Genomic DNA, 21,008 nt, shown 5'->3' with positions numbered 1-21,008 from the left:
ACTTTTATATATATGTTCTTAGCGATATAAAAATCAAGATTTAAAAATAAATTACGTTATATTTTTTAAAATTTAAAATAAAAAATTTAAAATTTGACTTATAAGCATAAGCAAAAGTAAAATAGACGGTTGTAAGTATACCATAAAAATGGTATTTTTCTCAACTTGTCGAATACCGTGGGACATCTTAATTAAACCCGCTGATCGAGTTTTTTTATTCGTCATGTCAAATTCATCAATATCATTTTCTGTAACTGATATTAATATTTGTATTTATCGTTGATTTTTTTGAAGGGAAATTTATCGTTGAAATTTTAAATGTTGTACGACACACATTCTACTATAATACATATACGAAAAGTATTAGCTAAAAAACATCAGTTTCCACATTGGGTCTTAATTAGCAGCCAGTCCTGAAAAAAAAACAATCGTGATACTTGGGGCTTGTTAATCAAAGTCGATGTTACGCGGACCAAACAAACGTGCATGTGGACGAACTCGATCAGTCGATGTCAGATTAGGCGAAATGAAAAGAAAAACTCCAATCTGTTTCATCCAGTTTTGCCTTCTGATGATAAGACCCAATCAGAACTCTCGCAGAGCGTCACTGGTCAACCACCATTTGCACAATTAATTACTTGATCACTACAGATAATTATTTGATTACTGCTACTAATAGTCTAACTAATACCCTAGTCCACCCTGTCCTGCACCAGCACCACACACGAGCAGAAGGAAAAAAACGAAAAAGGAATTTCGTACCATGTGAAGGGTTGTAACTGCAAAATCAGAATCTGATAGATGGATTAGTATGCTTAACAACAGCAAGTTGATGCTGATATGCAACTCTACAAAAGCGAGTTGGCTGGCCTTAGCTAGCTTGGAGAAATCCAAGCATCACACCATCTCTCATCTCCATGTAAACCGAGCAAGAAAATAAAGGGCAAAAAAAGGAGGCATCTTGGTGGTGCAATTCTTCTCGAACAACCCAAAACCTTGAAAGATTCAATCTTTCTTCAGTGATTCAGAGTTGTGGCTTCAGAATATTAGCAGAGAGAGATGGGCGGCGAGGTGAAGCCGGCGAAGGGCCTCCGGAGGCACCTCAACTCCGGCTTCGTCGCCGGCTTCCTCCTCGTCCTCGTCACCTACGTCATCGTCTCGCAGCAGTTCGCCATGGACACTCCCACTGGTAACCGCCACGAACTCTTTTCTCTCCAAGACGCTTCTTTGCACAAAGATCATTTCTTTTCTTTTCTGCTGTTACATCTGTCCGTGTGCTGATGTGTTCTTGCTGAATGTTTTCTTGTGCAGCTGTCACCAGCACGGCGCCACGGATCGACGAGAAAGAGTCGATGAGCAAGGCTCCCGTTGAAACAGGTGAGGAATCAACGGATTCCTGACGTTCTGATCGTACTTTGCTTGACTGTTTGATCGGTTTGAGAAACACAAAAGTCACCGTGGAAAGAAGAAATGGCGACGATGGGATCGAAGTCAACATGTTGGAAGGAGTGAGCCGTGTCTCCGTCTCTCCGATGGGGCTAGGACTAAGAGTATTTAATTTGGTTTGATCGGATCATGGTACACTAGGGATGGAAGACGATCAAGGAAGCGAAAAGATCGAGACGAAGCCCGAAGAAGCTTCTGAATTCTCATCATCTACCTTTCTGAATCTAATTAACAGATTGTATCAATCTGTCCAAGCACAAATATTTACCTCTGTTCATCTGTAATTTTGCATGCTACTATTTCGGCATTCGTTTGGATTGATTTCTCACTTGACTTGAAGAATGAAAGTGGTGCCGTTCTTTTGCCAAATGCAGATGACAAGGTGAGGCAGGAGTGGCAGCCAAAGGAGACACCAAAGGACACGTCCTCTGCCGTCGCAACAGAGGAGTTGCCCAAAATCGACTCGACAAATGCCAAACCGATTGGTATGTCCAAATATTTGTTCCTGAAAACAAAGTGATTTTTATTTTGTTGGTTTTGAGAGATCAGAGTGACCTTTTGTTGGTTTCTGATCCTGGTGGCCTCCATTCATCTACTATGTTCAGAATATAGTTAGTACATTATTCATTGATTTATGTTCAGAGTATGACTTCATTGGATTATTAGCTTAGAGGACGTTTGGACAAGTACTAGTATTTGGAATTTTGCATCAACATTTGTTGTTTTCTTTAGAAAATTACAAACTTGTGTACTATCATGATGGATGTTCTGTGAATGGTACTCCCTATCTTTCATAACAAGATGTTTGAATTTTTTTTTATAACTTTTGATCATCTGTCTTATTCAAAAAATTATGAAAATATTATTTATTTTGCTTGTGACTTACTTTATTATCAAAAGAATTTTAAACACGACTTGTGATTTTTTATATTTATACTAAATTTTTGAATAAGACAAATGATTACACATTGTAATAAAAAAGTCAAACATCTTACATTATGAAACGGAGGTAATACTTGTTAACGGGCGTTGACGTGTGGGCCCAAATATGTACTCCGGATTGCTTCAGTTCTCCCTGTTAGTTAGAAGTAGGCTAGTAGCAGTGTAATGTTATTGTCAGACTAAATGCAGCCATGAATGTGTAGCGTCATGCTTTCGATGCGTCCTTGAAAAACTGTGAAATTAATGATTTTTTACAAATTAATGAACTAATTATTCTTTGTTTGCAAATTAATGATCTTTTAGCTGATTGAAAAATGAACCGTGGTGAATTATTTTTTTTCGTTTTGTGTGCAACAGAGAACGGCAAGGTGGTGTGCAGCTCGAACGGCTTCTACTCTGACACCTGCGACGTCGACGGCGACGTCCGGATCAACGGCACGGCTCTGTCAGTGACCCTGGTTCCGGCGAGCCGTTCGTCGGAGCGCCGCGAGTGGAAGATCCAGCCGTACCCGCGCAGGACCGTGTCCGGCATCCAGGAGGTGACCGTGACGCAGCTGGCCACGCCGGGGGCCGCGGCACCGGCGTGCACGGTGAGCCACGGCGTGCCCGCCGTCGTGTTCGCGCTCGGCGGCCTGACTGGCAACTACTGGCACGACTTCAGCGACGTGCTGGTGCCGCTGTTCGTGGCGTCGCGGCAGTACGGCGGCGAGGTCCAGTTCCTGGTCAGCAACATCCAGCCGTGGTGGCTCGGCAAGTACGAGGCCATCGTTCGGCGGCTGTCGAGGTACGATGCCGTCGACCTCGACCGCGACGGCGAGGTCCGGTGCTTCCGCCACGTAACCGTCGGGCTCCGCATGCACAAGGAGTTCAGCGTCAGGCCGGAGCTGGCGCCGGGCGGTCTGACCATGGCGGACTTCACCGCGTTCCTCCGGGACGCCTACGCGCTGCCCCGAGCCGCGGCGGCGATCGGCGTGACCCAGAGCCCGCCACAGAAGCGGCCGCGGCTGGTGGTGATCCGGCGCGGGCACTACCGGAAGCTGGTGAATATGGACGAGGTGGTGCGCGCGGCGGAGGCGGCCGGGTTCGAGACGGCGGTGATGGCGCCGCGGTTCGACGAGCGGGTGGAGGACGTGGCCCGCGAGGTGAACACGTTCGACGCGATGGTGGGCGTGCACGGCGCCGGGCTGACGAACGCGGCGTTCCTGCCGGCGGGGGCGGTGGTGATCCAGGTGGTGCCGTACGGGCGGCTGGAGCGGATGGCCAAAGCAGACTTCGGCGAGCCGGTGGCGGACATGGGGCTCCGGTACGTCGAGTACAGCGTCGCCGCCGAGGAGAGCACGCTGCTGGAGATGCTGGGGCCGGAGCACGAGGTGTTGAAGGACCCGGCGGCGGTGCACCGGAGCGGGTGGGACATGGTCGCCGAGTACTACCTCGGCAAGCAGGACGTCCGCATCAACGTCACCCGCTTCGCGCCCATTCTCGCGCAGGCGTTTCATCACCTTCGCCATTCGTAAGCTCCACTACGCTACCATAGCTAGGAATCCATCGTCTCCGATGCTGATGATTTGGTACAGAAATGTTCAGCACATCTTTTTTTTGAATTTTTTTGCTATGGTTTTTTTTTGTTCTTGCTCAGTTCATGTATCATTTGGTGGAGCTGGAGCATATATATGCACAAGCACATTTGTTGTAATATTGATTTGGTAGAGTATATGTGCCCGCATTCATTTGTTTCGATAAGCCGATCGATCGAAATGATTGTGAGCAATGTTAGTAGAGCTGTTAATGTTAACTTCTGGCCATATAGTCGCATTAATGCGGCTAACTTTAGTAGAGTTGTAATGTTAAACTCGTGCTGCATATTAGTGCAAACCTCATAAACAAACAATACGATGTAAGGGTTTATGATGCAGACCGCTTCTTTCTGTCTAATAAGAACAAGTGTAATAGTAGAGTCAATTATTAGTTCTAAGTTTATATTAGGCTAACATGTACTTCCTCTTTTCAAATAATTGACACTAATTACAGTTTATTTGGTAACTTTTACCATTTATCTTTTTTTAAAAAATATTATGCATATATAAAAGTATGTTATATTAATGGTGTATGACGTATAAATATATAATAATACAACTTTTACTAATCATTAATTAATTGTTTAAACATTATTAATGGTCAAAGTAAAAACAGTAATAGTTAACGGTGACAAACAGATGAAGCATGAAAGGCTAGCTATATAATTAACTCTAATATTTTTTATTTGCTATCTCTCTGTTTCATTATTATTATTTTTTGGTCGGGATGGTTGAACATAGCCTATGGAAACAGGGAAGGGAAAAAAGGAGGGGGGAGGGGGGAGGGGCAGGACGAAGGCAGGCTGCATAAAACGCAGAGCAAAGCCCCGTCCTGAAACCACCCCTAAAGACACCCACCCAACAAACTCCCACAAACTCAGCCTATGCCTTTAGAGCATTTTCCCTTATCCTTAAGGAGGTAACATGAGTATCACTATTTTCTATACAAATTCTGGTATCTAGATATACCAAATTTTTGTATAGAAAATAGTGGTACCTCCTCAGGGATGGGAAAATTGCTCATGCCTTTAGGTTTTAGACACCTTCTCTTTATCTCTTTCTCTCACTTATCTATGTACATATCTTCGAAAATATATAGATCTAAATAGGAACTACTCCCTCCGTTTTATAATGTAAGACTTTCTAGTCTTGGTTAGATTCATATGGATGCTAATGAATCTAGACATATATATAAATTATATACATTTATCAATCGATGAATTTACGTAAGGTCAGAAAGTCTTACAATATAAAACGGATGTAGTAGTTTTAAAACTTCTTAGAAGTAATCAAATCCTTCTTTCTTGCTCAATGTATCCAAAAAAATGGGCATAAATTTCAGCCATGTTGTATAAACCTCAGATAACTCATATAACTTCGTAGGCTGTAGAATTTAAATCCTACCTCTACTTTAGTTGTGTAGCAACTAGCAAGTGGATGTTTTCAAACATAAACACTTCCTTTTGAAAATAACCATCGAAACTTTGGAACGAGGTAGTTAAAGCCTACATCAGTTACGCATGAATTTCGTTAAAAATAAATCACGTTATGATGCCTTTGCAAATAAAACTTGAATAATCTTTCTTACGAGTTACGAGTAGAATTATTAGAATGGTCTCGATGCAATAAACAAATAAGGCTGACCTTTCAATTTCAAATAATGCACGTATGAGCCTGTCCAAATACGACAAAAAAAACTCTTAGCAATGGGGTAATGTTGATATGACATCTTAGTTAATGAGAATAAAACTCTCATGTTCATAAAGTGTTAGGTCAAGTGAAACAAGCAACGAAATAATTAGTTAGATAGAGCATACCAATTCCCGCCTGTTCGCTAGAAATTATTTCATGTAAGGGTCCCTGCATAAGGTCAGCATAAGGTCAGTCTGTTTTGTGCGTTGTGTAACGTAACTTTTTTTTATAATATATTTACGAGTTCGAGAAAAATAGATAGAGCATACTAATTTCGTAAAGCATTGTATTGGATCCTTCATATCTCTAAAACTAAATTACTTTTGTATTAGGAAATACATATGTTTGTTTTAAATTTAGAATACGAGAGAGTCTAAATTTAGAATACGAGAGTTGATATCATGTATGCATAAATATACAAAAAGAGATTTGCTTCAGTTCAACAAAAAGTAACAAAAAGTATCTCGAGGTATCGATAACTCGCGGTACCAAATCATTTCTGATCGTTGGATCTACCAGTGTTCATCCTACCCAGCTAGATCCAATAGTGAGAAACGATTTAGTACATGAGGTATTTTTTGTTAGACCGGAACAAATCTCATTAAAAATAGCTTTAGGAACCTGTTAGAGATATACTTTTAGCCTAATTCCTAAAAAATAATTTGTCATTAATATTAACATCTATTGGTAATATTCTAAACCACGTTAATTACGTAGCGGCACTTCCTTCACAGCTAGTATCTTGTTGATCCATTCAACATGCATGCACTGCAGCCACGTCGTCGGTTGCTCCTCCACTCTGTTCAACCTTCAGGCACATGTCTGCAACTGCAGGTATGCCATAGCTATAATCAACACTTGATTTCTATTTATTATGTGTGGACTGGACTGTGACAGGTAGTACATGTAATTGCTACTCAGTTCAGCTTGATAGTTTTTATCATTTTTTAATTATATTCTGATTTTTTATTTAAATATATATTTTTTCTTTTATTAAAGCACACTGGGTGACATACTGTCCTATTAGTTTCAAACTATATATTTTAAAAGTTATTAATAATTAAAGTTTTAAAAGTTGATCATATCTTTATCTAAAATGATGATGAGAATTATGTAACAAGAGGGAGGGAGTAGTTTCTACCTCTGACCTTAACTAGTGCAAAGGGATTTTGAACGTTGGTAGTAGCTATAATTAATTTGCCACTAATTAATATATGCATTATACAATGTGGCGTAGTACGTATAACCGTGTCCAGATTACATCATGTTACTAGCAAGCTAATCAACGACAGAGAGAAGCCAGCATGTCGTCGCTGGTTCGTTTACGCGTGTCTCCCGGCTGCCCAGCAGCAGCCGTTGATCATCAACTTAACGACCTTTCATGTGGACATTCTTTATTGTCTTACTGATAAGATTACCACGAGACTTCAGTATATTTTACTGGTAATAGAATTTAATCCATACCATTGATCTATTTTTATCGAACGACTACGATTAAATTATACTACCAACAATATTAGATATCGTAGAAATTTGAAAGGGTAATATCGTCCTTTTTATTATGACCTTTATTGCAAAAAATATAAAAATACAAAATACTGCTAATCAAGTAATTAACAAAGTAAAAAATATTTTTTTAATACTACCAGTAAATGCGCTGGTGAGTTGCCCGGATTACCAATATTATATTACGGCTATTGTGGTATACTTGATTTTGAAGTAAAGTATACTCGTATGTTGCACTCAATTTTCAGAGTGAATTCTTGATGAATCTCTATTCATCAGTTACAGGTCAATTGGCAGCCGTATTGCATTCAGGATTCAGGCCTGAAAATGACCTTTCTGCATGTAAATATTGGAGTCCAGGATGGCCAATGCAGATATCCATCACTTCTGAACTACTGACGGTGCTTGATCAGAGAATAAAATCTAAACAGTGGCACGAATTAATATTGAGAGCTGGCGTGCGTGCACTGAAGTAGCAGTACTGCATTGCACAGAGAGATAGATGATTTCATTGAGAGCTACTCCTTAACAAGCATCAGAGAAAGCTCTGAAGAAATAAACATCAGGATTCAGAGAAAGGGAGGCCCATGAAAGTAGCTGGACTCCATTGAAGCATAATGTTCATCAGTTTATTGATCATGAATACCATCAAGAGGAATCTCGATCTGAAAAAGATGATTGTCCACTGTATTTTAGGGAGTATGTATATACAATTGCAGTAGGCCATGGTCACCTATCATGAGCAATGAAATAATCGGTGACATTGCATCTGATTCCTTTCAGAAACTAGCAATCAAACAAGTCTTGCATCGTCTCTCTCTTGGCTGAAAGTGATATTCTGAGAGGCAGAGAGGAAAAAAAGGACGAGAATTTTTTTTTCAGTTTTGAGATAAAATGTAGCATTTTCTTAACCAAGAGAAGAAAATGCAACTCTGCAAGAGTGACGAATTTGTCTGGATGCTCTGCCTCCAGAAGATACTAACATTTCTTATTGCTTTCAGAACAGGCACAAGAGATAGGATTGCTATCTTCAAAAAAAAACAAGAGATAGGATTGGCATTTGACAACCAAACCGTACGTGTATTCACGGACAGACTTAAATTCATCGGATGTTCACTAGTTTATGACAATTATTCGATATACCAAACGGATCAATAAAATATTAGAACATTGAAAAGTTGATCCTACAAAGCTTGTTAAAAGGAATTTCGAAAAAAAAAGGCTTGTTAAAAGTTTTCGGAAAAACCATACTGCTAGCAGCTTAGAAACTGTCTCTACGACAATTTGTAAGCCGAAAAGAACGAGACATCAACACGATGATTTGGCTGAAATTAAGAATAAGCAAAATAGCTTATTAATGACTAAAAAATAATTTATGGGTAAAATTTTTATATATGTTTCTTTTGAGATCTAAAAACAAAGCCAAAAAAATAAATACGATGGAAAACTCTAAAATTAATTTAAATTAAAATTTTAAAATTCATATTTTGAGTTATAAGCATAAGTACAAGGAAAAAGATGCAGCTCACATAAGCAGCTTGTATAACTAAGGTTGCGCTCGGCTGTAGGTCAATTATCAGGCGCGAAAAATATAGTAATAGATTAGTACATGATTAATTAATATTAGTTATAAAAATATAAAATAAATTAATATGATTATTTAAAGCAATATTTCTATATAAAATTTTAAAAAACCACACCGTTTAGTAATAGAGGGAGAAGAACGTGGCATAAGTAAACGTGACTTAAAAAACAATTCAAACAAAAATAAAGAAATAAAGAGTGTGTACACATGAAAAAACGTTTTGTAGTTTCTGAACAAGGCAGGTTGTTGGGGCCCTTGATGACATGCCCTGACAGCTCATGAGTTCTACTGAAACATCCAATTCTGATCAAATATTCCATGCATTTGACCTAGTTAAGTTCTACACCTTACATCCATAATCAATCAATCATTCACTCCTAGCTCATATATGACTTATTCTTTTTCTCTCACATGCTACCTCCTACACAATCATGTACACACAACTTAACTGGGATTTCAGAAATCCTTCTGCCAACTGCTCCAATAAATATATATGCATATATTTGGAAATAAGCATCCAATAACTAGTCAAAAAAGGGTATATTCCAATAAAAAAATGCACCTTACCACACATGTTTAAGCTAACTACTGCATGATAATTGTGTCATTATACATGGAAATATAGTAATTAGATGTGACTAAGTCCTCTCCTGCCTCCTGAAGGTAGCCAGCCATATAGGACATCATCAAGAACTGGTCCATTGAGGAGAAGAGAAGAGTTCTTGGAAGGCTCTCTTCTCCCATGCCAGGGAGTTGGTGTCTCTAGGATACCTGCAGAGAAAGACAACCACACACACATATTTATCACGAGAGAGTAGAGCTGCAAGGAGGAAGAAAGGATTCAGAGGGAGGAAGGAGAGGGAGAGATGGGAGGTGAACATGGCAAGCTCATCAAGAGCTTGAAGGGTGCAGCTCAGAAGTATCTCGGTGTCGGCTTCTTGCTCGGCTTCTTCCTCGTCCTCCTCACCTACTTCACCGTCTCCGAGCAGTTCGCCATCGCCGCACCCAACGGTGAGTTTGATTCCGTTCTTGATTGATTGATCGAGTTGCTCTTTCTGGCGTGGCCGCCTTTTCCCTGCATGCTTTTCGGTGTACAAAGGAAGCATAATTCAGACAAGAAAAAGCTTTCAGGTTCTCTGAATTCTGGTGCAATCTTTTAGGTTTCCTTTTGATTCTGCCTGCATGATTCAGAAGAAAAACTTTTTGATGTTAATCGGGATCACTTTCTGGTAATACATGCGGAGTTCGTCGGAATTCAAAGCACGCGTTTGCTTGTTCTTGCACGTAACCGCGAAATCAGGGCACCGATCACCACCATGAATCCAAATTCCAACTTGTTTTCTTGCAGCGTCTTTAAATATGAAAACAATCTTGGTTTTAATAACATTCAGACACTGAAACTGATAGATTTGAACTTCACGTGATGCAGCTATTCGGAAAACATCACCGGGGCACCCCTCACCGACGATCACCCCGGCCGTGGAAGAGAAGAAGCAACTGCCCCCTATCATAGGTAAACTGATCAATCAATCAACTAACTAATTAATCAACCCGTAAATGATTCCAATCATTTTCATCAAACCAAAGTTCATCTCAATTTTGCTTCTGAATTTGTATGTCCAATTTATCTTTTGCATGGAGCAGAGCAGAAGCAGCCACCAAAGGCAGAGCATGAGCATGCAGCGGTAGTACAGGAGAAGACCCCGTCAGCTGAAGAGATAGAGATACAGAAAGAAACAGAGGAGGACCATACCCAGGACAAGCCCACTGGTACTTTTCTCCTACTTGCAAATCATTTAAGAAAATAAAGTACACATCTTTGATTAATTTTCAGCAAAATCCAATCCATTCCAACCTAAAGTTCATCCCTTTTTCACCTCAATCTTTTCTGAGATGGATAGCGGCAGAGACGTGTTCGATGCAGATTTTGCCTTGTCAGGACAGAAAGCCACAGAAAAATTGAGTAAAAACATCTGCTTTTTCTTCGTTGATGCAGATGTCGCCACCGTGGAGGAGAGCGCTCCGGCCAAGAAGCCGGCGTGTGACATCCAGGGGCCATGGGCCTCCGACGTGTGCAGCATCGACGGCGACGTGCGCATCCATGGCGCGGCGCACACCGTCGTCATCCCGCCGCCGATCGAGGCCGGCGGCAGCAACCCGAACCCGCAGGAGTGGCGCATTCTGCCCTACTCGAGGAAGCACATGGGCGGGCTGAAGGAGGTGACGGTGCGCGAGGTGGCGTCGGCGGGGGACGCCCCGGCGTGCGACGTGCGGTCGCCGGTGCCGGCGCTGGTGTTCGCCATGGGCGGGCTGACGGGCAACTACTGGCACGACTTCAGCGACGTGTTGATCCCGCTGTACCTGCAGGCGCGGCGGTTCGACGGCGAGGTGCAGCTGGTGGTGGAGAACATCCAGATGTGGTACGTCGGAAAGTACAAGCGCATCCTGGACCGGCTGTCGAGGTACGACATTGTCGACATGGACAAGGACGACAAGGTCCGGTGCTTCCCCGGCGCGGTGGTCGGCATCCGCATGCACAAGGAGTTCAGCATCGACCCGGCGCGCGAGCCGATGGGGCACTCCATGCCGGAGTTCACCAAGTTCCTCCGCGAGACCTTCTCGCTGCCGCGCGACGCGCCGGTGAGCGTCAAGCCCGGCGACGAGGCGAGGAAGCCGCGGATGATGATCATCTCGCGGCGGCACCCGCGCAAGCTGATGAACGTGGACGAGGTGGTGCGGGCGGCGGAGCGCGTGGGGTTCGAGGTGGTGATCGGCGACCCGCCGTTCAACGTGGACGTCGGGGAGTTCGCGCGGGAGGTGAACCGCGCCGACGTGCTGATGGGCGTCCACGGCGCCGGCCTGACGAACTCGGTGTTCCTGCCGACGGGCGCCGTGTTCATCCAGGTGGTGCCGTACGGGAAGATGGAGCACATCGGGAAGGTGGACTTCGGCGAGCCGGCGGAGGACATGCAGCTCAAGTACATCGCCTACTCCGCCGGCGTCGACGAGAGCACGCTGGTGGAGACGCTGGGGCGCGACCACCCGGCGGTGCGCGACCCGGAGTCGGTTCACCGGAGCGGGTGGGGGAAGGTCGCCGAGTACTACCTCGGCAAGCAGGACATCCGGCTCGACCTCGCCCGCTTCGAGCCCGTCCTCCGCAACGCCATGGATCTCCTCAAAGAGAACTAATAGAGAGTGTAATTAGGCTAAGCTAGCTTAGCTGCACCATTTCATTCTATCTTATTTTTCTTCTTTTACTCTCTATTCTTTTGAGTTCTTTCACAGCAAACAACGATCGATTGAATGATCATCATCACAGCTTTACAATTGCATTCAACTCTTCTTTGTATCCCGTTTGATGCACATAATGGAGGGTGGATTGGAACGAATTGTTCATGATTAGCATCGCATTGTGTTTGTGTTTGGTGATCTCAGCTCGATCAAATGGAGAGTTCAAATTTATTTATTTTTGTTTTAAAAAAGTACAGTTAGCATACCAAACAACTGGAAACTGTACTACACATTAGAGCAAGTTCAATAGTATAGCCAACTACTAGCTTCAATTCATCTATAGTCAATCTAATAGCCAACTCATACAATAGTTACCTCAAAAACATTAATACATGGTCCCACATGTCATACATATATTTTGTCTTGGAGCCCGTGTGTAGCTGACTACAGATTAGTAGCTCACCTCTTTTCTCTCTCCTCTCTTATCTCTTTAAAATATACTTATAGCTGGCTTATAGCATGCTATTGCTCTTAGCACATGTCTCTGTTAAAGATGACAGATTGCATTGAATTTGTTGTTGTAAAGAACAAGAGGTTGGTAGAGTTTGGTTGTCCAACAGAAACTGATGAGTCGGTTCAGTTGCCTAACCGCCGACTTCCACCTGTCACTAACACGCAAAATGGAAGGTTTTCTTCTATAAACAAAAAAAAAATCTGTCTGATTTTTAATAGACGATGACACTCACTTGTGAAATATGTTTGTCCAGTCACATTAATTTTTTTTCATAATTATCATTATTCTGTTGTGTTCTTATTTATCATTAAATATAATTTAATAATGACCTATATTTTTATATATTTGCATAGTTTTTTAAAATAATACGAATGATCAAAGTATAAGTAAATTCATTGGGATAATATAATTACTCCGTTTCGAAATATAGCAACTTAGAAAATATCTATTTCAATGGAATCATCTATGTAGATCTATATATGTAGTAGTTGCTAATAAGTTTGGGCATATATATTAGTTTATTGATAAATCTAGATCGGAGGAAGTAGTGTTGTATTTTGGATTAGATGGAGTATTAAAAACTGGAGAAAAATACGGAGTAGTACGATAATCCAATCAATGGGCCGAGACAGCAAGCCCACAAACGAGAAGGGCCCATTTGGCGATTCTTGCTGGGCCGGTAGGAGAGGAGTAGCCGTCAGCAACTTTGACAAGCAGTGATGTCAACAAGGGAAGGAACGAACAGGTTGTATGTAATGTAATGTATAAATTGTAATGCGAAGCAGCCGGAATGGCAGGTGAGGAGGGAGGGGAGTAGCAGATACGTGCAAGCAACACCGGCTACAGGAACATGACAACGATGCAGGCGGCGGGCATTGCACCACCCTCTGGCGCCATTAATAAGTCCAACTCTACTTTAAAACTTAATGAAATCGACTCTTATACTTGGTAGTATTTTCTTATCTGATCCTCTGCTGATTGGATATGCCCAGTTGGGGCCATGTTTTATTTTAAAAATGCACTCCCTCTGTCTTGAAAGATAAGGCATTTCTAACCTTTAATCTTGTAGTAAAATATAAATATTTCTAGCAATATTTACATGACTACTTGTTCAATAAATTACTTCTCATTTAATGACTACGTGTTCAATAAATTACTTATCAATTAATTTTTTTTCCTCATTTTATACACCCACATACCCTTCCCCCATCATTTCTCATTTTTATCATCATAGACTTTTGTTTCTAACCTAAAAATGATTATATTTTGAACGGAGGTAGTAGCACAATGCATTCATTTTCATCTGCTGTCAATTTATTATGTATAAAGTTATAGAAAAACGAGTCATCACATCCGCTATCATAGGCTAGTTAATCTTACATTAACTGAAAAACAAAAAAATAGAATCCAGCTAGGAATACAATTTTGGGATTAAAAAAGAAAAGTAAACAAAATCCATGTGAAAATATAATTTAGAAAAATAAAAAATTGAATTAAAAATATAATTATTGTTGAGTGAAGAGTCCATCTATAAAATATAATTTCGAAACATAGTAAGTAATTTTAAGAGAAAAAGTCAACATGTAATCTATTATATATAATAAAGCACCAAGTGTGCTCTCATGGGTTACAGAATCTACCTTAATCCAAAAACAAAAAAAAAATAGAATTCAGTTTAGATCCAATGTCAAAATTAAAAAAAATAAAAAAATTAATATTGAATGAATAGTTCATCTATAAATACAATTTATATCTAAAATTGGAATCGTAAATGAACAAATAAAGAAAGGTAAAATAAGCTTCCACGTAGAAATAAAATTTAGAAAAATATAAATTTAAAAAATAAAAACAATTAATATTAAGATAAGAACCTATATATGCATGGTAGCCACGCAATATGTAAAAACCACAATGCTAGTTAGTCAGAAAAGAAAAGAAAGGCTTGGCAAATCCTTCTGTATCAGTATTAAAATGTATTCCCTATAATTTTCCCTCTTGTAGGGAAGCAAATGTGTTTTACAGAGCACTTTTGTTAAGCTGTACTAATAACTAGCTTTACAGATTTGTTGGCAGATAGATAGGCAGCGAGAAAGAAGGTGAAACGGATGCTTGCTGGCTGGTTTCGGGCCCGTGAACGGTCTGGTCGTATCAACAGGGTTTTTCAGAGAAATTGAAGCAGGAATAGGATGATAGGAAGGTGCATTTGGATTCTTGCTCTCGTCTTGTATACCGATCCAGCAGCACCAGCATCACACATGCGCCCATGGATCGACGCCATAATTCAAATATAGCGGCGGCTTCAGCAAGCCTGTGATTTGTCAAGGAAGAGAAGAGAAGGGAAGAGCTCCAGTAAGCTGAAGTTGTTGTTGTGTTGTGGTGTTGCCCAACTGCCACATGGAGAGGCCACTGTGCAGCTGCCTCGGTTCATTCCCCTTTCTGATGCTTTCAACTGTTCGTGCAAATCCAAGCTTATTAATTGAAGCTGTCGCAAGCAGTTAATCCCTGTCTGAATTTACTCCATCTCAATGGCGTGTCGGCGGTAAGTAGCTACTACCTACGTGTCATGATAACCCTATTTTTCGTTTTTTTCGTGCCCAGTGTTTAATTATTTGTCTTATTTAAAAGATTTGTGTAGAAATCTAAAAAAATTTAATCACGCATAAAATACTATTCACGTTTTATCATATAGTAAAAACAAATATTAATCATAAAAAAATTTTAAATAAGACAAAGAGTCAAAACTGAAAAACAACGGAAAGAGTCAAAAACTGAAAAACGATCTTATTACGGGACGGAGGCTGAGATCTCTGCATTCAGAGAAAATCGGTTTTGATTTCAGCGTGATGAAGAACGTACAGGACCGCGCTGTTTATAGAGTGGTTTGTTCGTCAGTTCGTACTCCTCCTAGCCCTACATTAATTTGGCAGTAGTCCCATTCGATGTCCTGTGGCGAACCGTGCATATTCTGCCTCGTTTTTTCCACGTAATTTTTAACTACTAAAGGTTTAACTAGTTCATTCTCTTAATGTTTTGAAGTAGATTTTTATTTTGTATTAGTTAACTTCATTGTTATAATATTGTCACTATAAAAATCTGATAATATATTTATGTTCATCACCAAGTACTCCTGTGATATCCTGGAATCACTGTCCGACACTGGTGGTAGGTCCTATGAGCTAGCTGTACTTAGGGCGTTTGAATCCTCCCAGCTTTTTTTAGTCTCTATCACATCGAATGTTTGAACATTAATTAGAAGTATTAAATATAGAATATTAATAAAACACACCTTATATTCTGGACTATTTCGCGAGACGAATCTATTGAGCCTAATTAGTCTATGATTAGCGAATACGATGCTACAGTAAACATTTACTAATCGTGGATTAATTAGGCTTAAAAATTTTGTCTAATGAAATAGCCTTTATTTATGCAATTAGTTTTGTTATCAGTATATATTTAAAACTCATAATTAACGTCTAAACATCCGATGTGATAAGGGAATATAAAAAAGTCACTAGATCCAAATATACACTTACTGCCTGGTCCATTTGCATTCAGAATAGTTGATTCATGTTTAGCATTAGCAGTCCAAATCAAACAAAACAACCTTAACTAGAAATCGTCAGCACTAAAAACAATCCATTCCGTTTTTTCTTCTTGTCCTTACGTTATAAACCAAAATTTAAATTTTAAATCTTAAATTTAAAGTTGATTTTGAGATTTTTTTTCACCTATGTTTATTTTATAGCATTGGTTGTTATATCGCTAACGATACGTATATTAATAAATTATTTTCTTTTGTAAATACGCGTTTGGTTTTTTTCTTAAAAATTCCAAAAAAAATCACCCATGAGGCATTCATGCTAGTCTCATCAGAATATGAAACTGATCTGATCTTTGCAGGTGTAATTAAAGGTTATTAGTTTATTACAGCTGCTAAACCAGGACAGATTAATAAAAGAAACTGAAGAAGAAGCAGCAAAGCAAAGGCTAATAATGGCAACTTTCCACCCTGCGCTTCGCTCCCCACACTCCTGACTCCACTTTACTCCTCCCTCCACACTCCCTTCAATTCGCGGCGTGCAGGGAGGCGCGGCCATGGCCTCCTTCATGGTGCAGCACGGCGCGGGCAGAGCCATCGCCATGAAGGCTGCGGCGACGGCGAGGGAGAGGAAGCCGAGGCACAGCAACGGGACGGCGGCGGCGACGGCGGCCAAGAACACGAGCAAGCCCGAGCCCGGCAGGCAGCTCGCCGTCGTCAGGCTGTTCCCGGCGTGCCTCCTCGCCCTGCTGGTCTGCGTCTGCCTCGCCAAGTTCTTCTCTGCGCTGCCGTCTCAAGCCCTGTGTAAGTAAGAGATCATTGAACCCCACACTTAGTACTGATCTGATGATGAACTGACAGAGGAAGGAGACTAAAGGTTGCTCCTTTCTTCAGTTCTTGGGTTCTTTCTTCGATTCTGATCTTACATGTTGTCTGTAATTTGGTCTTACTTTGCTGCTTTACTGAACTGTATCTTCAGGGATTGGAGCAGGGAGCAGGGTGGTGAGTTCTTGGGAGGGCAGTGCTGCTAGTACGAATGTACCTCGAAGACCTGCTGCTCCTCTGATTATGGCCACAGTTTCTGAAGATATTTCGACAAGATCGCCGGAATTAGGTGAGGAAAGAGCTGGAAGAATCATCTATATCTCTATCTCTTGCTCCAGCTGATGCATGCATCCCCCCTTTGCACTGTTGAGCCAGATCACTGCATGTTTGTGAGTGGCATCAGTGTCCTGTCCTGGCCTGGACCACACACCAACACCACTCTAGTTGCATCAGGTTGAGGGGAAATGCAATGCAAGTACTACTACACTACCACATTGTGCTTTTTCTAGGTTTGGGATTTTCTGATTGGGCCCCCTTGCAGTTCTATGATTGATATGAGCAGATATGGCCCTCAATTATGCATGCTAGCTCAATATCAATTATTTGGGAGGATTAAATGGAGTAGTGATTGTCTTTGAACTCTCTGTTTCTAGTACCAGCTACTACTTTTTTTAGTTTCCGGTTGAAACTGCAAGGACATTGGATTTGTCATTGGAAGCTGTTGTCTTCCCCAATGCCAAGTACTAGTAATAAAATAATTCTCTACTCCCCTTCTTGGTTTAATCTAGTGCTAATCTAGTGAATGCTTTTTGTTCTTTGTTCTTTGTGTTCTAAATTCATCGAAATATGGACCAATGCAATGCTAAATTGCTAATCTAGTGCGTTTTACTATGCAAACATCTTCCAACGTTGGGACTAGAATATAGGAAAGTTCAAGAACATATGCCGTAATGATCATGATTCATGCAAGTGAACAACTTTGTTTCACTTACACTATCCAAAAAGTGTGAACAGCTTGTAGATTCTTGAAGAACCATTAAAGGAGAAGATATGTTTGTTACTACTAGTACTACTTGCTATCGTGATTTAGTGGGGATCTGTTAAATTTTCTTTCAGTTGTTGATTACGGTGCCAATAAAAGGACGCTTGCATTTTAGAGTTGAGGATGAGGAAGAAGTTGTGGCTTTTGTAAAATAAATAAATAAATAATTCTTTGCAATTTCAAAATGCTCTGCAGGTTCTGAGCTTAGAAGTGAAAGTTTTAAAAACGAGACAGATTCAGAGAATAAATCAACTCCAGAGAGAAAGGTTGCAATCTCTGCAGGGTATGATCCCCCTCCTGAACAGGAAGACTCTTTTAGGAAATCACCACAGATAGGTCAGAGTTTAACAACAACAATAGTTACAATACAAAGGATTTCTTAATACAATTATCTTATGCCTACATAATTAATCCCCAGTAAAATCAGCCATAGAAAAAACTGTCCAATTCTATCTCTGATATTTTTTATCCTCCTCATTTTTGCAGCAGTTTCAGAGATTGAAGCTCCAAAACCTAGAAGTAAGATGAGCTGTGATGATAAGAGTAAAGATGATGGCTTCCCTTATGCAAGGCCAGTCGTCTGCCACATGTCCGGTGACATTAGAGTTGCTCCGGCTACCTCCTCGGTTACTCTGACCATGCCATCGCAGCAACGCGAGGCTGCGCCGCCGCCGCCGCGGCGCATCAGGCCATACGCACGCCAGGATGAGTTCCTGCTGCCTCTTGTAAGAGAAGTGGCGATCACATCAGCTGCAAGCGAAGGCGATGCTCCCAGATGCAATGTCAGCCATGGTGTCCCTGCAGTCATCTTCTCCATCGGCGGCTACACCGGCAACTTCTTCCATGACATGGCTGACGTGCTGGTCCCTCTCTACCTCACCACCTTCCATTTCAAAGGGAAGGTGCAGCTGTTCGTTGCAAACTACAAGCAGTGGTGGATTCAGAAGTACAAGCCGGTGCTCCGGCGGCTGTCGCGTCGAGACATCGTCGATTTCGACTCCGACGGCAATGTCCATTGCTTCGATCACGTGATCGTTGGGCTGGTGAGAGACAGGGACCTGATCCTTGGCCGGGATCCGACGAGGAACCCCAAGGGATACACCATGGTCGACTTCACGAGATTCTTGCGCCACTCGTACGGCCTGAGGAGGCACAGGCCGTCGGTGCTCGGCGAGACGAGCGGCAAGAAGCCGAGGATGCTGATCATATCGAGGCGACGGACGAGGAAGCTGCTGAACGCTCGTCAGGTGGCGGCGATGGCGAGGGAGCTCGGGTTCGACGTGGTGGTGTCCGAGGCCGGCGGCGGCGGAGGCGGAGGCGTGAAGAGGTTCGCGGCGGCGGTGAACGCGTGCGACGTGCTGGTGGGCGTCCACGGCGCCGGGCTGGCGAACCAGGCGTTCCTCCCGACGGGCGGCGTGGTGGTGCAGGTCGTGCCGTGGGGGAGGATGGAGTGGATGGCGACCAACTTCTACGGCGCGCCGGCGGGTGGCATGGGGCTGAGGTACGTGGAGTACCACGTCGCGGCGGAGGAGAGCAGCCTGGCGGCGAGGTACCCGAGGGAGCACGCCGTGTTCAGCGACCCCATGGCCATCCACGCCCAGGGCTGGGAGGCGCTCGCCGACGTCGTCATGACGCAGGATGTCAAGCTCAACCTCCGCAGGTTCAGGCCCACGCTTCTGCGTGTCCTCGACCTTCTCCAGGACTGACCATTTCTTTTCATTCTTCTTTTTCTTTCTCTTTCTCTCTCTTTTTTTTTTTGGTTTGTATATATACATATATAGTTCATTCTTTGGCTCTTTGCTGATTAATTCTTTTTTTTCTTGACATAACTTTTGTTCTTATGTATACTGGAATGCGTACACTTAAAATCTGAGCCAGAACTAAAAAAGGATAGAAAAGGATTGATAGGAGTTTCTTCCCTTTTCTTTTTGCCCCCTGCGTGCGAGTCGACCCAGAAAAGCCCATGAACCAAGTGAAGTCGGAAGCTTGTTTGTGAAGGCCCGTTTTGGAGGCCCAGTTCTACATGGGATTCTGGCCCAATTTTGCTGTCCCTAAAACTAGAAATTTAAATTGGGCCGTGGAGATTGGTCCGGTTCAGATGGGCCTAACGATCAAGGCAACCTCTGTTTCTTTTTAAAAACATCTTTTCTTTTTAACTTTATTTGACATTATTAGCTTTTTTACCAATATTTGATCATTTGTTTTGTTTAAAATTAATTTAAATGTATAAAATTATGGATCATATTTAAAGTGTTTTTTGAATAAATCAAATTATAAGAAAAAATTAATAATTACATATTTTTAATAAGATGATTGATCAAATGTAGACTTTAAAAAAATCAATGGCGTTAAATAAAAGAAACCGCAAATAGTAAAAGGTGAAAGGCATGTCTGTATGGCGTCACTAGAGTTTTGCCATGCCCACGTTCTCTCACTTTTTTTTTACTTAAACTCATTATTGTGATGTCACTGGTTAGAGTTGTTACTTGCCACACCATTTTGGCTTGTCTGGGGTGGCATGATAGACTGTTAAGTTTCCCTAAAAACAACCAAAAAGGGTTTGATTGGTTTTGTTTCAATATTTTATTATTTATATGGAAAAATGTTAGAAACAGAAGTTCTCTATACAGAAGTCAGATGCCTACCAGACCAGCATAATTTACTTGCATGAATTGCATTGTCTAGTGTGATGGGAGATAATAATAGCAATAGCTAGCTGGGAACCCAATGCATGTATGCATGGAGAAGTAATACAATGTAAAATACATTCAGGAGTATCTATATATGATCATATCGGTAGGTGAGGTCAATGAGTTTGTTTAATTATACAGATACAGCTACAAAGATTGTGTCCTGCACGTTATGCAATTGCAACCAACGAATCTGCCAAAACAATATGGAGACACTGTGGCACCACGAGACTAAGTATGGTACGTTGCAAATGATCGATCAACGGAATATATGTCCCAATAAACACGTTCCAAATTACGGTTTTTGGACATTCTCTCCTCCTTCGTCAGTCAGTCAATACATATTCTAGTAGTTGTTTAATGTTCATACGGCCATAACCAGCTTGATACGTGACACCAAAATAATCAACAGTAATAAAG

The 21,008-nt window shown here is 41.6% G+C and overlaps 3 protein-coding genes across 3 annotated transcripts; all 3 read left to right on the top strand.

Annotated features, from left to right (window-relative positions):
- The first annotated feature begins 823 nt into the window (after positions 1–823).
- LOC102705014 (beta-1,2-xylosyltransferase XYXT1-like) lies at positions 824–4,300 on the top strand. The gene is made up of 4 exons (XM_006643655.3): positions 824–1,189; positions 1,312–1,377; positions 1,821–1,931; positions 2,746–4,300. Exons 1-4 carry the CDS (start codon positions 1,060–1,062, stop codon positions 3,900–3,902), a joined length of 1,464 nt encoding a protein of 487 aa, XP_006643718.2. The 5' UTR covers positions 824–1,059; the 3' UTR covers positions 3,903–4,300.
- A 5,000-nt stretch (positions 4,301–9,300) lies between these two features.
- Positions 9,301–12,135, top strand: LOC102705290 (beta-1,2-xylosyltransferase XYXT1-like). The gene is made up of 4 exons (XM_040520128.1): positions 9,301–9,756; positions 10,175–10,258; positions 10,390–10,515; positions 10,742–12,135. Exons 1-4 carry the CDS (start codon positions 9,612–9,614, stop codon positions 11,932–11,934), a joined length of 1,548 nt encoding a protein of 515 aa, XP_040376062.1. The 5' UTR covers positions 9,301–9,611; the 3' UTR covers positions 11,935–12,135.
- A 4,440-nt stretch (positions 12,136–16,575) lies between these two features.
- On the top strand, positions 16,576–19,765 carry LOC102705568 (beta-1,2-xylosyltransferease XAX1-like). The gene is made up of 4 exons (XM_006643657.3): positions 16,576–16,835; positions 17,011–17,145; positions 18,094–18,234; positions 18,385–19,765. Exons 1-4 carry the CDS (start codon positions 16,589–16,591, stop codon positions 19,602–19,604), a joined length of 1,743 nt encoding a protein of 580 aa, XP_006643720.2. The 5' UTR covers positions 16,576–16,588; the 3' UTR covers positions 19,605–19,765.
- The last annotated feature ends 1,243 nt before the right edge of the window (positions 19,766–21,008 follow it).

The sequence above is a fragment of the Oryza brachyantha genome, chromosome 1, assembly GCF_000231095.2.
Source record: "Oryza brachyantha chromosome 1, ObraRS2, whole genome shotgun sequence".
Classification (NCBI taxonomy): domain Eukaryota; kingdom Viridiplantae; phylum Streptophyta; class Magnoliopsida; order Poales; family Poaceae; genus Oryza; species Oryza brachyantha.
This window is presented reverse-complemented; position numbering and strand designations above follow the sequence as displayed.